The sequence below is a fragment of the Malaclemys terrapin genome, chromosome 9 (assembly GCF_027887155.1).
Source record: "Malaclemys terrapin pileata isolate rMalTer1 chromosome 9, rMalTer1.hap1, whole genome shotgun sequence".
Lineage (NCBI taxonomy): Eukaryota > Metazoa > Chordata > Testudines > Emydidae > Malaclemys > Malaclemys terrapin.
In genome coordinates, this window is record NC_071513.1 from 105,582,834 (window position 1) to 105,597,185 (window position 14,352).

The 14,352-nt window shown below is 51.1% G+C and overlaps 1 protein-coding gene across 4 annotated transcripts in view; it reads right to left on the reverse strand.

The window, feature by feature from the left end:
- Positions 1–419: 419 nt before the first annotated feature.
- The window catches only part of LOC128843749 (very long-chain specific acyl-CoA dehydrogenase, mitochondrial-like), a 50,558-nt gene continuing 36,625 nt past the window's right edge, over positions 420–14,352 (reverse strand). For all 4 annotated transcript variants that reach the window (XM_054040842.1, XM_054040844.1, XM_054040845.1 and 1 more), the window contains 8 exons: positions 11,372–11,434; positions 11,120–11,221; positions 8,284–8,381; positions 5,285–5,357; positions 3,553–3,625; positions 2,525–2,597; positions 1,869–1,944; positions 420–636 (listed from right to left, as the gene is read on the reverse strand). In XM_054040842.1, the coding sequence (XP_053896817.1) occupies positions 499–636; positions 1,869–1,944; positions 2,525–2,597; positions 3,553–3,625; positions 5,285–5,357; positions 8,284–8,381; positions 11,120–11,221; positions 11,372–11,434 (696 nt within the window). In that variant the 3' untranslated portion in view covers positions 420–498. The remainder of the gene's footprint in view (positions 637–1,868; positions 1,945–2,524; positions 2,598–3,552; positions 3,626–5,284; positions 5,358–8,283; positions 8,382–11,119; positions 11,222–11,371; positions 11,435–14,352) is intronic.

Here is a 14,352-nt window from a genome sequence, read left to right on the forward strand (position 1 = left end):
GTGCACGGACGTAGCCAGGATCCCCTCCTCTTCCCCCAGAGAACCATGGACACAATGGGGGGAGCTAGCAGCCATGGCTCAGTGCACCTTGGGGTGACTGTCTCTCTCCCCCAGCAAAGGCCCCAATGGGACCCCCAGAGCAGGCTAGAAGGGGGCAGGCAAGAGGCAGTTAAAACCTGCTCTCAGCTGGAACCCATGTGGCCCAAATTAATCTCCTTGACCAGGACGGAGGAGCAGGGGGAGCTGCTATGTATGCAGACTGCCCCAACAACCTGCAGTGGGGGGGCCTTTATGTCCATGTGCTCAGGGTTCTCAGAGAGCGGGACAGACGCATGGCCCCTTGCTGCAGCCTGCATGCATTAGCAGGGCCTCTGTGACACAGTATTGGCTTTTCTCACAGCCAGGGCTAGACAGACGCAAACGGTGTGTAATGTAATATTTTTCTGTATAATAGGATTTGTAGCTGTTGCTCATTGTCAACCAAAGCAGCATTTCTGTTCAGAAGCCCAGAGGGTGCGTGGCTAGGATCCCTTGGTTCTGTACAACAGCATTAGATATTAGCTTCATGTTAGCAAAGGATTGATTCCATGTAGAAGATTTCACTGCTCGGAGATTCTCTCTCACTCGCTCAAATGCCTGCGTTGGACAAAGAAACACACAGTCACTTTCTTGTCATTAAACCACTTCCTGTAACGCTTGTGCAATCAGACCTAGGAAGTGATTTTACATGCAGTGGGCCGAGCTTTCAGTACTGGCTCCATGTGCATACAACAAGCAGACACTATCATTGTGCAGCCGCACGTGTATTCGGTCAGAAATCCCCTTGATGCTCCGGTACCAGAGATCAGTCACCTCCTCCAGCCAGTGCAATGCTTGTGACAGGAGCTAGGGTCCCTGAGCTGGAGAGGCAGAGATCCAGAATTCACACCTTGAGCTGTTACACTGACAATAATGACAGAGAAACCGAAGCCAGTGTCACAGATCAGTGCAACCACAGCTGTATTCCCCCTCCATAGTACGTACGGTATTAGGGTGACCAGGTGTTTGTTTTTTACTGGAACATCCGGTCGAAACGGGACCTGGCGGCTCTAGTCAGCACTGCCGACCGGGCTGTTAAAAGTCTAGTCGACAGTGCTGCCTAGCTGAGGCAGGCTAGTTCCTACCTGTTCTGACACTGCGCTGCGCCCCAGAAGTGGCCAGCAGGTCTGGCTCCTAGGCCGGGGGGGCCACAGGGCTCCACGCGTTACCCACACCGTGACCACTGGCTCAGCAATCCCATTGGCCAGGAACTGGCCGATGGGAACTGAGGGGAGGTGCCTGCGAGCGAGAGCCATGCAGAGCTGCCTGCGTGCCTCTGCCTAAGAGCCGGACCTGCTGCTGGCCGCTTCAGCTGCTGGTGTGGCAGATCAACACCCCTCACATAGCCATGGCCCTGCGCAGACCGCGCGGCAGATCAATACCCCTTATGTAGCCAGCACTGAGCCCGGGGGCAGAGGCAGCATATTGTACATGGGTGCTGGGTGCATGGAGGGCATGCAGGGCTCTCGTGCAGGGCACCCAAGGCATATGGGGGGGGCCTTAGGGCACACGGAGAACAGGTGGAGAGGCGCCCAGGGGGCCACCCGGGGCTCTCATACAGGGTGTGCATGGGGGAGCTGAGGGCACGTGGGGGGACATGTGGGGCTCTCATGCAGGGGGCCCAGGGCGTGCCCAGGGCGTGTGTGGGGCCCAGAGCATGCACACTGGCCATGCAGGGTTCTCTTGCAGGGACTGGCAGCAAGCTCACAGCAGGGCTTGCGTGTTGACAAGCCCATACGCCTGCCAAAGCGAGTGAACCAAACCTGGCCCTTCAGCCACCCGTAGCCTACCTCGTGGCTCCACGTTTGACACAAGAGCTTCTCGTGCTCAGCGGTGGGTTGTCCCAGAGACAGAGAGCGGCTGGCCCTGCGGAGACAAGACAGTGGCCACGAGGGAAGGGCCACAGGGACAGGACTTTGTGAGCACAGAAAATGCACTTGTCAGAACGGGTTTGAGCAGTAACATGGAACAAGCCCAGCCATAGAGCATCGTCCCAAAGCGACCGGGTTCCAGAAGACAGGATGGACTCCCCTGCTTCCCTGGGCCCCTCTGTGGAAAATGAGCCCTGCGTGCAGGCGTGGCATGTCCCACTCACTCCGCCATGCTCACCCCAGCACCAGCGGCTGGGATCCGACCCTGTATTAGAGACGCCCGACTGGGAGAGCAAAGGCACATTCCTGGCCTTCGAGGGACACGGGGTCTCACTCAGTTTTATTTGGCTTCCCAGGTGCTACAGGGATGAGTACATTCGATGGGTCAGGCAGCTCTCCTGCCGCCACGCTCTCTGCACTGGCTCCTGGGGCAGACAATCTATTGGGGCAGGGACAAGCAAGTGCCCACAAGCTCCTCCTGCAGCCGGGGAGGGTCATCCTAAGCCAAGCAGTGGGCAGCCCAGGCCAGGAACGGCATTCCCAAGCACTCGCTCTCCTCTGCTAGCCACACGTACCTGGAGATCACCACAGCCATGGCATAGATGTCAATGGCAGCGTCGGCCACGCGTTTCAGATGAAACTGTTCGTCTGGGAGAAGAGACTTTGGTGAGAGGGGGCGTGTGCGCACACGCATGTTACGCTAGTGAAAACTAACAGCAGCTCAGCAGAACTTGCACGGAAACCAGCGAACCGGCTCTCACCACACAGATACACTGGCAGGCCAGAAACTGCTACAAGGACCCACCCACCGACTGGACACCCGGGGAGGGGGCGTGATGCCGCCGGAGCCTGGCATGGGGAGCTCACTTGGCAGATTGGCTCTAACACGCAGACTGGAGCGTTCTCCTGAACCAAATGCTCAACAGCACACTGCTGTGCGGCCCCAGCCTCCAAAGAATGAAACAAACGGACAGACCCACCGGCCAATCACTTCTGGTGCCCCTGTGGGATCCCGGCTCCCCCGGGTGCTAATGAAATGTCATGTGCATGCTGAGGGAAGGGTATGAATAGTGTACAGCTGTTCAGGAGCCCCGGGAGGCCACCAGCATCAGGGCTGCGTGATGCTGGTGCTACACACAGAGCAGGACACGGACCCTGGCCTGCAGAGCTTTGTGGTGGCTTTTGGATGCAGAGCAGGCACACAGGGCTACTCGGACACCCCAGCTGCACCGCAGTCCTGCAGCCAGCGACGCTCCAGGCTGGCATGGGGGGAGCTTTCACCCCGGCATGCCGCAGTGAGGAGACCCATCTCAATTCCCAAGGGATAGATGCGCACCACCTAGGTCTGTATTCAGAGAGAGGTGCAGTGGGCAGAGCAAGGAGTGTGTCACGGGAAGGAATTCAGAGGGGAAATGGGGAGAGGATGAAGGGGAGAGAAGAGAGCGTTACAGAAGGTGACTGAAGCACTGCTCCCGGAGCACACCCTGCCCTGGCTCAGCACCCAGGTGACAGGTTTTACAACGGGCCAAATGGTGGGAATGTCCTTTAACATCATCTGATGGCTGGTTAGAAGTGGACGGACAGCAGCCGCAGAGGCACCCACCTATCACCTTCTCGCCGTACTTCAGCAGGAGGCTCTCAACAGCTTCACCAAACAGGTCAATGGCCTTCGTCACCTTTACATGGACACAGAAGAGCAGTTCATTTCCTTTCCAAGACAGCTGTAACCTTTCAGCAACCACAGAGCCTGCTGAGCCCTACCTGGGGGTCAGGGAGCAGTGCTGGGAAAAGCGCGTCCAGCACAGGGCACAGGGCTGGATCCTGGGGGCCAGTTGCACGGTGCTTGGACCTGGAGGTGAATTGGCACTAAGCCACTTTCCAGCCCCAAGCCTGGAGCTGGTTCAGCCCTCAGCACGACTTTGAGCAGCCTCAAAGCTGCCGCAACTTCCACTGGCAGGACTGGCCTCCGGGGGCCGCTCTACCAGCTGGGGATTGCTGAGCACAAGGCACGTACCATGGGGGCTGGGAGCACGCGGTATGACGGCAGCTACGGCTGCTGTACAACACCCAAGGATTCTTTTGGCCAGGGGATCCCCCAGCTGCCCCCTGGAGCAGGCCATGTGCTTTCTGCTGCCTGAGCAACACAAAACACCCAGGCGGGCGCTGGGGACTGGCTCTCTGGGTGTCACTGAAGCTCAGAAATCAGGCTGCGGCTGGGGAGCTGGCGCTCAGGAACCCAGTGACACGGGACGCCAAGGTCCCAGCCGAGCTGCTGAGGGTTTGGGGTCCTCTGAAGACCAGAAACCACCATCACAACTGGGCGCTTGGGGAGATGCTCAGCAGCGAGGCCTGTAAAGGAATGAGCCATGGAGACAGAATGGTCATCTCGCCCCTCAAGGGCATGACTCAGTCACTTTGGCAGGGCAGTATGCATAGGTGCTGGAACTAGGGGTGCTGCCGCACCCCCTGGCTTGAAGTGGATTCGATTATATAGAGCGTTTGCAGTTTGGCTCAATGGCTCTCAGCTCCCCCATTGTACACATTGTTCCAGCACCCCCGGCAGTACATGGGGACGCTTGCCTCCTATACTGACAGCTTTGTCTTGTGGGTCTCCATGTACGCTTTGTCTACAATTTCTTTTATCTTAGATGAAGGGAAAACAACAAGAATGAGGTAAAGCAAAATCCCCAGGAGAAAGTACAGCCCCTACAAGAAAACAGAGAGAGAGAGAGTGTGTGTGTGTGTATCCATGTCCACATTTATGTGTGTCCATTTGTGTGTGCATCTCCAGCCATGTGTGTGCCTCTGTAGCACTGTGAGTGATGTCATGTGCTTAGAGATCCGCTGATGCCAAATACTACTAAAAAGGCAAATCATCATTATTGTGCCAGAGACAACAAATCTGACAAATCAGACTGACAAATCCGAAGGAGTGAAATGACAGGTGGGCAATGGTATTTTAAAAGTGAAAATGATGTTTCAGTCTGTATCGGAAAGTTCACATTTAGCAAAGACTTCATTCAAAACACAGGCTTTCAGGTTCATTCCTAACTGTAGACTAGAGAAACATTCCTTGCATGAACTTCGTCTAAAGCAGATGCTAGATGAATGCGGTGAATCACAAAATCATCATCACTGGTGAGCAGACTGTCAGGAAAATTATTTGCTTTAAGGCTAAAAATGCAAGAAACATACAAGAGAATTCAGTCTGTTTTATGAGCTCTATGTAAGAGTCAGGCCCTGCAGCACTGGAGATGACAGCAGTTTTACCAACAACTCCACCAGCTGCAGGGTCGGGCTCTGAGAAATAAATCTTTCAGAAAGAATTCCCTTACCAGGTGTGCACTGTTGTCCAGGCCTGGGTGAACGATTCCCTCCAGAGACAAGCCAGTGGGAATCCCAACTTTACTGCAAAGGGAGAAAAGAGATGAGCAAAAAAATGAAAAGACTAAGGGTTTAAAACACAACTCAGCAGCTCATCCCGGAGCACCTGCACGGCAGTCACTGGGGACTACTCTGCACTATGAAGTTAGGTTCGCTTAACTCCGTCGCTATGGGCAGTGAAAAATTCACACCCTATGTGGTGTAGCTAAGCCGACCTACGCCTGGTGCAGACAGCGATAGGTAAAAGGAAGAATTCTTCCATCGACCTGGTTACCGCCTCTCGGGGAGGTGGATTTATTACAGTGAGGAAAGAGCCCCTTCTGTCACTGTAGTAAGTGTCTTTATCGATGCTGCCATGTTCCTAGCGTAGACATTCCCTGGAGCTGGAGGTAAAGCAGGGGTGAATTTCGCCCAGTATCATTTCAACAACTCATCTCTAAGGTTCACTCCTACCATAAGAGTTTGAGTTCAAACAACTGCAGCTAAACCCAGCAGTGTATGATCTCCAGGAAGTGCCCATACCAAGGTCAGCTTTTCTACATGAACAGTTTCCCCCACCTTTATGACATGACGCATGCGATGCGCCATGCATGCCATTCTGGACACAGGACATTAGGTCTGACCCTTGCAAAGTCCCACTGAGGTAGCAAAGTGCGAACACTTAAATGGACACTTGGCCAAACCACCTGGTCTAACACCCCAACCAGGGGCGCCGGAACTGGTGGGGCCAGGCTGGCAGCTGGAGCCCGGGCAGCTGTGGGGGAGCCACAGAACCTCCACCTGCCCTGGGGGTGAGGACACGGGCTAGGAACAGCTCTCGGGCCCTCCCACCCTGGGCAGGTGAAGGGTCCACAACTCCCTGGCAGAGCTCTGGTTTCCCGCTTGGCCAGGGGCGGGGCCATAGAGGGGCAGGGGGCAGGGCTTTTGGGAAGGCTATGCTGTCCCTGACCTCAACTCTTGCAAAAAGGGCTATAGGCAGGTGTAACACCCTAACACCCCAATATTCACCACTGTCATGTAATTAGGATATGTTTTGTACAAAGTATGTCTTGTGAGGTATCATTCTAAAAGTCTTGATCTGCTAGACATTAATCTCTCATTGGATTGTATGTGCTATCGTCGTATTTGAAGTTATGAAATTTGACTATGTATGTGTTACTGAAACATGTTGTGAGGTTGAAAACACCCACAAGCAGCCTTTCAGGTACAACAATAAAAAGGCCAAACAATATTAATGGCTTATAGAGGAAATGCACACAAGCACAAGGATTACCCCAGAAAATGTGTACAATAGAAACCGCTCAGTGATAGCACTACACAATGGGAACTGTCTGATCCAAGTCACAGCAAAAGAGCTTTCCAGCAAGTGGGAAGAAGATATAAAAGGATGACAATGACATCATGAGGGTACCTCACTCTCCCTGCAACAACACACCTGGAAACACCTAAGGGGCAAGGACTGAACTGTGGGAAGTGATGGTCCCAAGCTAGAAGGATTTTTAGTCTGTGTATGAAAACCTGGCAAAGCCAAGGCAACTTGTGCCTTAAGAATTCCAGCCTGTTTATCACTCAGGGTGAGAATTTGCTAATTTATATCTTCCCCATCTAGTGTGTTGAGCTCAGTTTGCAGTTTTGTTTATTTACTAGGTAATCTGCTTTGATCTGTTTGCTATCACTTATAATCACTTAAAATCTATCTTTTGTAGTTAATAACTTGTTTTTGTTGTCTCTAAAACCAGTCTGTGGGATTCATAACTGGGGGGCAAAACATTGTGCATATCTTCCTCCCCATTGAGGGAGGGGGCAAATTTCAATGAGCTTATGCTGTATAGTTCTCTGTGCAGCGGAAGACAATACAATTTGGGGTTTACACCCCAGAGGGAGTGTGCACTTGTGTGCTGAGCAGTTCCTTAGCTGAGCTCTCCCATAAAGAGCTGATCTCAGCATGTGTGTGAATATAGCTGCAGCAGGGTGTGTCTCTACCTGTGTGTGTGCTGGAAGGGGGCTTGAGAGCCTGTCACAGCAGCACAGAGTAAAGGGGAACCCAGGCTGGGACAGGCGGGTTCAGTGGTATCCAGTTCCAAGTGGCACCCCAGGGGGAACCAATCACAGGCGGGTTGCCAACTTGGTAATATTTAAAAAACTGACACTTCAGCAGCAGTGCTGGAACCTCCCCTGCCCCGCCCCATCCTCCCAGAGGCCCCACCCCTTCCCTGCCCATTCCCCCAAAGCCCCACCCTTGCTCCACCTCTTCCCCTGAGGCCCCGCCTCTGTCCACTCCTCTTACTCCTCCCACCCATTGCTTGCTTTCTCCCTCCCACCCACCCCCACCACCCGGGTCAGGAGGGACTTGCCTGCAGAGCCGGGGCTGGGAGATGCAGCTGCCTGATGAAGGTAGTCCCGGCTGAGTAGGGGCTGGAGCGGATGATGAACCAATGCCCCCTCGCCTCCCCCACTCGCAGTAACTGGACTTTGGGTGTCCAGTCAGTAGATCTGACCAGACACTGTCAGGCCCCCTTTTCCACCGGACTTTCCAGTCGAAAACCAGGCACCTGGGCACCCTAGCTATAGGATCCTTATGACCACAAATGCTCAGGAATTTGGTTTTACATCTGGTCTGAAAGGAGGCCCCTGGTGCTGTGCTGGAGGACTGGCTTACTATCAAGCCTCTGCTCTCGCATCGCAAGCATCACTTCTGGTTTCACTGCATGCTCGCAGGACAGAGGCGCTGGAACTAAGGATGCTGGGGGTGCTACTGCAGCCCCGGCTTGAAGTGGTGTTCATCATAGACAAGGTCTACAGTTTGCAGGGTTTACAGTTTGGTTCAATGGCTCTCTGCACTCCCGCCATACACATACATTATTCCAGCGCCCCGCCAGCAGAAGCAGCGTGTTATTTTACACCACTGGAACTGAAAGGCAAATGGTGACAGGTTCTCTATGCTGCTTACCGCTTTGCTCTCATCCCGATATCTTTTAGGATGGTCTCAGTTTTCCCTGATGGATTCATGATAGTTGTTCGCAGATTCTTTAACTGGACCCCAGCATACTGAAAATGTTTTTAAAATGATTAAAGGAATTTAATTACTCACAATCTTAAGGGTACACCTACAAAAGGACATGTTCAGGATGAGACACAAGGGATTGCTACAGCAGGTTCAGAGTTGTACCGGGCATCTCTGGGTTAACTATACAGTAGCGCAGGGGTTCTCAAACTGCAGGTCGGGACCCCTCAGTGGGGCGTGAGGTTATTACGGGGAGTGGGGGGGAGAAGCTGTCAGCCTCCACCCCAAACCCCACTTTGCCTCCAGCATTTATAATGGTGTTAAATATATAAAAAAGCATTTGTAATTTACAAGGGAGGTCGCACTCAGAGGCTTGCTATGTGAAAGTACAAAAGTTTGAGAATCACTGCAATAGCAAAATATGAAAATCTACAACTTTATTTTCTGCAACTAAACTATATTTCAGGGCCTCAGCTCAGTGAAACAGCTTGCTTGAATTCCTGAAGAAACATTTCTGAATTACAACATTACACAGTACACAGATTTCTGTCCATCCACCTAAGTATTTGTATATACTGCACTCACAACAAGGGCTCCATTAACTGAAGAAGAGAACAAAGTCTATAGCATTAAAAATTGAGACGGGGACGTGTCTAAGATAGGTGACAAATCTGAGGAACTGTCCCCTATTGAGGTGTCAACCGAGGAGATTTTGAAACAAACTGATAAATTAAATAGTAATAAGTCACCAGGAGCAAGTGGTATTCACCCAAGAGTTCTACAGAAAGTCAAATACAAAACTGCAGAACTACTAACTGCGGTATGTAACCTGTAATTTAAATCAGACTTTGCACCAGATGACTGGAAGATAGCTAATATAACACAGTTTATTTTAAAAAGGCTCCAGAGGCAATCGTGGCAATTACAGGCTGGTAAGCCTAACTTCAGTACCAGTCAAATTGGTTGAAACTATAGTAAAGAACAGAATGATCAGACACATAGATAAACACAATATTTTGGCAAAGAGGCAACACAGCTTTTGGAAAGGGAAATCATGCCTCACCAACTTCTTAGAATTCTTTGAGGGTGTCGACAAGTATGTGGACAAAGATGATCCAGTAGATAGAGTACACTTGGGCTTTCAGAAAGCCTTTGACAAGATCTCACACTAAGAGCTCTTAAGCAAAGTGAGCAGTCATGGAATAAGAGGGAAAGTCCTCTCATGGATCAGTAACGGGTTAAAAGATAGGAAACACAGGGTAGGAATAAAGGGTCAGTTTTCACAGGGGAGAGAGGTAAATAGCGGGGTTCCCCCAGGGATTTGTACTGGGCCTAGAGCTGTTAGACATATTCATAAATGATCTGGAAAAGGGAGTGAACGGTGAGGTGGCAAAGTTTTCATTTGATACTAAATTACTCAAGATAGGTAAGTCCAAAGCAGATAGTGAAGAGTTACAGAGGGATCTCACAAAACTGTGTGACTGGGCAACAAAATGGCAGATGAAATTAAATGCTTATAAGTGCAAAGTAATACACACTGGAAAACATAATCCCAAGTACGCATACAAAATGATGGGGTCTAAATGAGCTGTTACCACTCAATAAATATGTTGGAGTCATTGTGGATTGAGCAAATGTTTTCATAGAACTATGTGCAGCGGCAGTCAAAAATGCTACCAGAAAATTTCAGGAACTATTAGGAAAGGGATAGATAAGAAGACAGAAAATTCCATAATGCCACTATAAAAATCCATGGTATGCCCACACCTTGAATAGTGCATGCAGTTCTGGTTGCTCCATCTCAAAAAAGATAAATTAGAATTGGGGAAAGTACAGAGAAGGGCAACAAAAATGATTATGGTTATAGAACAGCTATGAGGAGAGATTGAAAAGACTGGGACTGTCCATCTTGGAAAAGAGACAAGGGGGGATATGTAGAGATCTATAAAATCACAAATGGTGTGGAGAAAGTGAATAAGGAAGTATTATTTACCCCTTCACATGGAAGCAGCACAAGAGCTGGGTACATTTGTTATTATTTAAGCCAACGGGGCTGAATAAAGAGGGCAGAATTTGGCCCATACCATCAGCAATGGACCTTTGCCACAAAATTCAGATCAGGCTCCAAATTCCAAAACATCCCCCCACCTGCCCCACCCCTCCTGTCACAGCTCCGGGTGTTCAGACGCAGGGTTTGGTTCAGCCAATTTCATATGGCTCCTTCTAGCCATGAAATGTGGATCTGGGTTTAGATTCAACCCCCAGTGCTGGGACTGTTCGGATCTGAGCACATTTGATTCAGGCCCATCTCTACAGCCTATACTTTATCCTCCCATGCGATTTCGGAGAGGGCTTTCAGCAGCAGTGGCTAACGCTCTGCGCTGCGGGTGGGTGCGAGGAGGCTGCGCTGCAGCGGCAAGGTTCATAGCTGACTCCACTAGAATCCCTTCCCCCTGGGGCTCCCAGGGAACATTCTCTGCAGAGGCAGCTCCACCAGCCTTTGTGCTCCCCCCTGCATCCAGCCAGCCCAGCTGGCCAGTGTGGGGCAGAGGCACAGCCCTGCCCTCTTCCCACCCTGGCTTCCTCCCCACACCTTGGAGAGGCTGTTGCTGGTGGAGGCACTAGCACAGTTCAGGGACTCTGCATCTAGTCCCAGGGCAGATTCCTGGCCCCCTCTCCCAGCTGCGCAGTGCCAGCTGCAACATGGCCCTGCATGCTCGCTCTGTGCTGGAAAATGCCAAGGCCTTTAAGGGGAGGTATTTGCCCTCAGAAAGCCCCTTACCTCAATGCCCGTCAGTGCCACAAACAAGCGAAGGATATCATTGGTGCCCTCGAAAATGCGGAAAATCCTCAGGTCCCTCAAGACTCTTTCGACACCAGTTTCCTGTGCAAACAAAGACCGTAATAGACTCAAGCGATCCCAGCAAGGGGAGTGCACGCAGCTGCCTTGGCAGAGCACTCCAAGCTTCTGAATACAGCCTTGAAAATGATGCATGTGGTTCTGTTCTTGGTGGATGGAACCAAGCTCGTTTACCTGCATGTATCCCATTCCTCCAAGGACCTGGATGCACTCGTCTGTGACGTACCAGGCTGCTTCCTAAAGATAAAAACATCACAGTGCAATAGAAGGGAATGTTTCTAGTCTCGATGTGATAACTCAGGTGTGTCACCATAATAGCAGTTAGCACAGCGGCTTTGGGCAGTCCTAGGTGGGCCTGCGTTTGTTAGAATACTGTGATGTCCACGGTGGTTATGTGTTAGTTACCTGTGCTGTATCTCAGATGGGTGCACACCCAGGGCACCAAAACCAGAGACCTTTTTCCCCTTGCAGAACCCCTTGGGGCAGCCCTGGCACACGCCCCAGGCTCGTGTTACCAGGTGACGGCATAAAGGGAGACCCATCCTGAGCCTCCCTCCTTTCTCTCTTACTGGAAATCAGTGAGTTTGACTCCAATGTAGAGGGGAAGGAGGTGGATTGTGGGATGGACATGTGCAACACATCTCAAATGACAACAGTCACAGAACAGGTAAGTAGCCATTTTTTCTTCTTCAAGTGATCGCACATCCCCATTCCACATCAGGTGACTCAAGCACTTTGGCAAGGACGAGGGTTTTGGAGTCTGTCTGAGCAAGGACTGCAACACCACTCATCCAAACCCAGCACCATCTCTCAGTGCCTGGGAAACAGCTTTGTGTCTAGTGAAAGGAGGCACCAATGACCAGGCTGCAGCTCTGCGAATATCACTCATGTGCACCTGACCCAGGAACGCAGCTCACGCTGCTTGAGCTCTTGTAGAACGCACTGAAACTCCCCCAGGCAGAGGGAACTCAGCAATGGCAGAGCACAATAGGGTGCAGGACGAGATCCAGAAAGATAGTCTCTACCCAGACAGGGCGACCCTTCAGTCTGGCAGACAGAGAAATCAACAGCTGAGGAAACAGCCTAAACTGTTTCGTCTTGTCCAAGTAACAAGCCAACGCCCTTTGGACATCCCAAGCATAGAGCCCTTCTCATCTTCACGAGGCTTCAGAAAAAAGCTCAGTAAGTAGGTAGGCTGATTAAAGTGAAAGTGCAAGACTACTTTAGTCAGAAATGTAGGGTGAGGATGCAAATCAACCTCATCTGTATCGAAAACTACATCTGGAGGGTCAGCACCTAACGCACACTGCTCTGCTACCCTGCTGGCAGAAGCACCAGGAATGATGCTTTCATGGAAAGATGGAGCAAGGAATGTGGAGCCATAGGTTCAAAAGGTGGAACCATTAGAGCCTGCAACAGCTGTAGGATAAATATGACATTAAAGAGCTGGCGTTACCTTAAGTTTGGTTAAGGAAATATCTGTGCTATGAAGAAAGGCCCCGACTAGCATGTAGAGGGAAGGCAAAGAATGAGTGACAAGGCCAGAAGGAATGAAGGAGGGAGGTTCCAAGAATAACTGATGAGATACGGGGAAGGCAGGGGTGGCTGCGGATGAGGATTATAAAGGTGTGCTCCTGCCCGAGTTTGCATAACACTCTTGGAATCAGAGGGACGGGATTAAAGGCATATAGTAGCTTGTCCTTCCATGACAGCAGGAAATCATCTGATATAGATCCTGGGCTGTGACCTGCTCTGGAACAAAACAGGTGACACTTCCTGTTCAGATGAGTAACCAAGGCATCTATTTCTGGTACCCCCATGACTGAGTTCTTGATCTGACCAAAGACCCTGAGTCTGACGGTCTCCTAGGTAGGATCCCCACCCCAGGGATGAAGCATTTGTGACCAATGTCGTGGAGGACAGAGTCGAGGAGAAAGGAAATCCTTTGCATACATTGGCAGGGTCCACCCACCAATCTAGGGATGACAAGACGCTTGCAGGTATGTGAGTCAGCATGTCCAATGGATGACGAGATGGTCAGTAGACTGACTTCACCCACCGTGCACACCTCTGTGATGCAAAGGCTGCCATGCTGAGTCACGTATGTGCAAGCTGCCCTGTGCCCCAGAAGTCTCAGGCAATTCCTTCCTGTTGTGCAAGGATGGGCTTTGAGGTCTGCACAGAGGTCCTGTATTGCTTGGACTCTGGCCAGGCACAAGGGTGCTCTTGCTGAAGTCGAGTCTAGATCTGCCCCAATAAGCCTGATTTTCTGCACAGGGCTGAGTACTCACTTATCCTTGTCAGAACGAAAGCGACCCTGGATCTCGTTGATGTCCCTGAATCAACCAGTCATCCAGGTATAGGAATTCCTGGACATCTGGCTTTCTGAGATGTGCTGTCGCCAGGGCCATGCACTTTGAAAAGACTCACAGGGCTGAAGATGGACTGAAAGGCAGGACAGTGAACGGATAATGAATGTTGGCCATGATGAACCTTCCTCCTATGGCTCTGGTGGATGGCCGTGTGGAAATCAGTCAAGTCGAGAGCGGCAAACCAGTCATTGGGATCTAGAGATGGATAACAGAGGCTACACTTACATGGGGAAATTTTATCTCTAAGTATTTGTTTAGGTTTTGCAGGAGCAAAATAGGTTTGAGTCTTCTCTCAGAGGTAATGGGAATAGAATCCCTTCCCCCAGTGTTGAGGAGGGACCTCTCTGGCTCCCAACTGTAAACCAGATGGTATTTCTTGGATAAGAAAAGTCTTGTGAGATTGGCGCCTGAAAAGGGACTGGGGCTGGGTACCTAGGTACCCTGGCTAGGTAGGGGGAATAGAGACAAACTGCAGGGAATATCCTAGTTCCACCGTGCTCGGTATCCAGCGACTGACTGAAATATGGGTCCAATCAGCTAGGAAATGGGATAACCTGCTGCCAAAGGGAGTGATAGGAGAGATGAGATCCAGACGCAGTGGTACTCTGGCCTCGACTAAGAAGTCCAACAGGCTGCTGAGAGGTCGAACACTGTCTTGATGAAGTTGAAGCAGATGGAGGAGGAGGTGGCCTTGTCCTGTGGAATTTATGTCATCTCTGCTTCCTCAGGCTGCCTCTGAGGGTAAAATGGTACCACTGGGTTGTCTGAGGAGGAAAGTGCCTG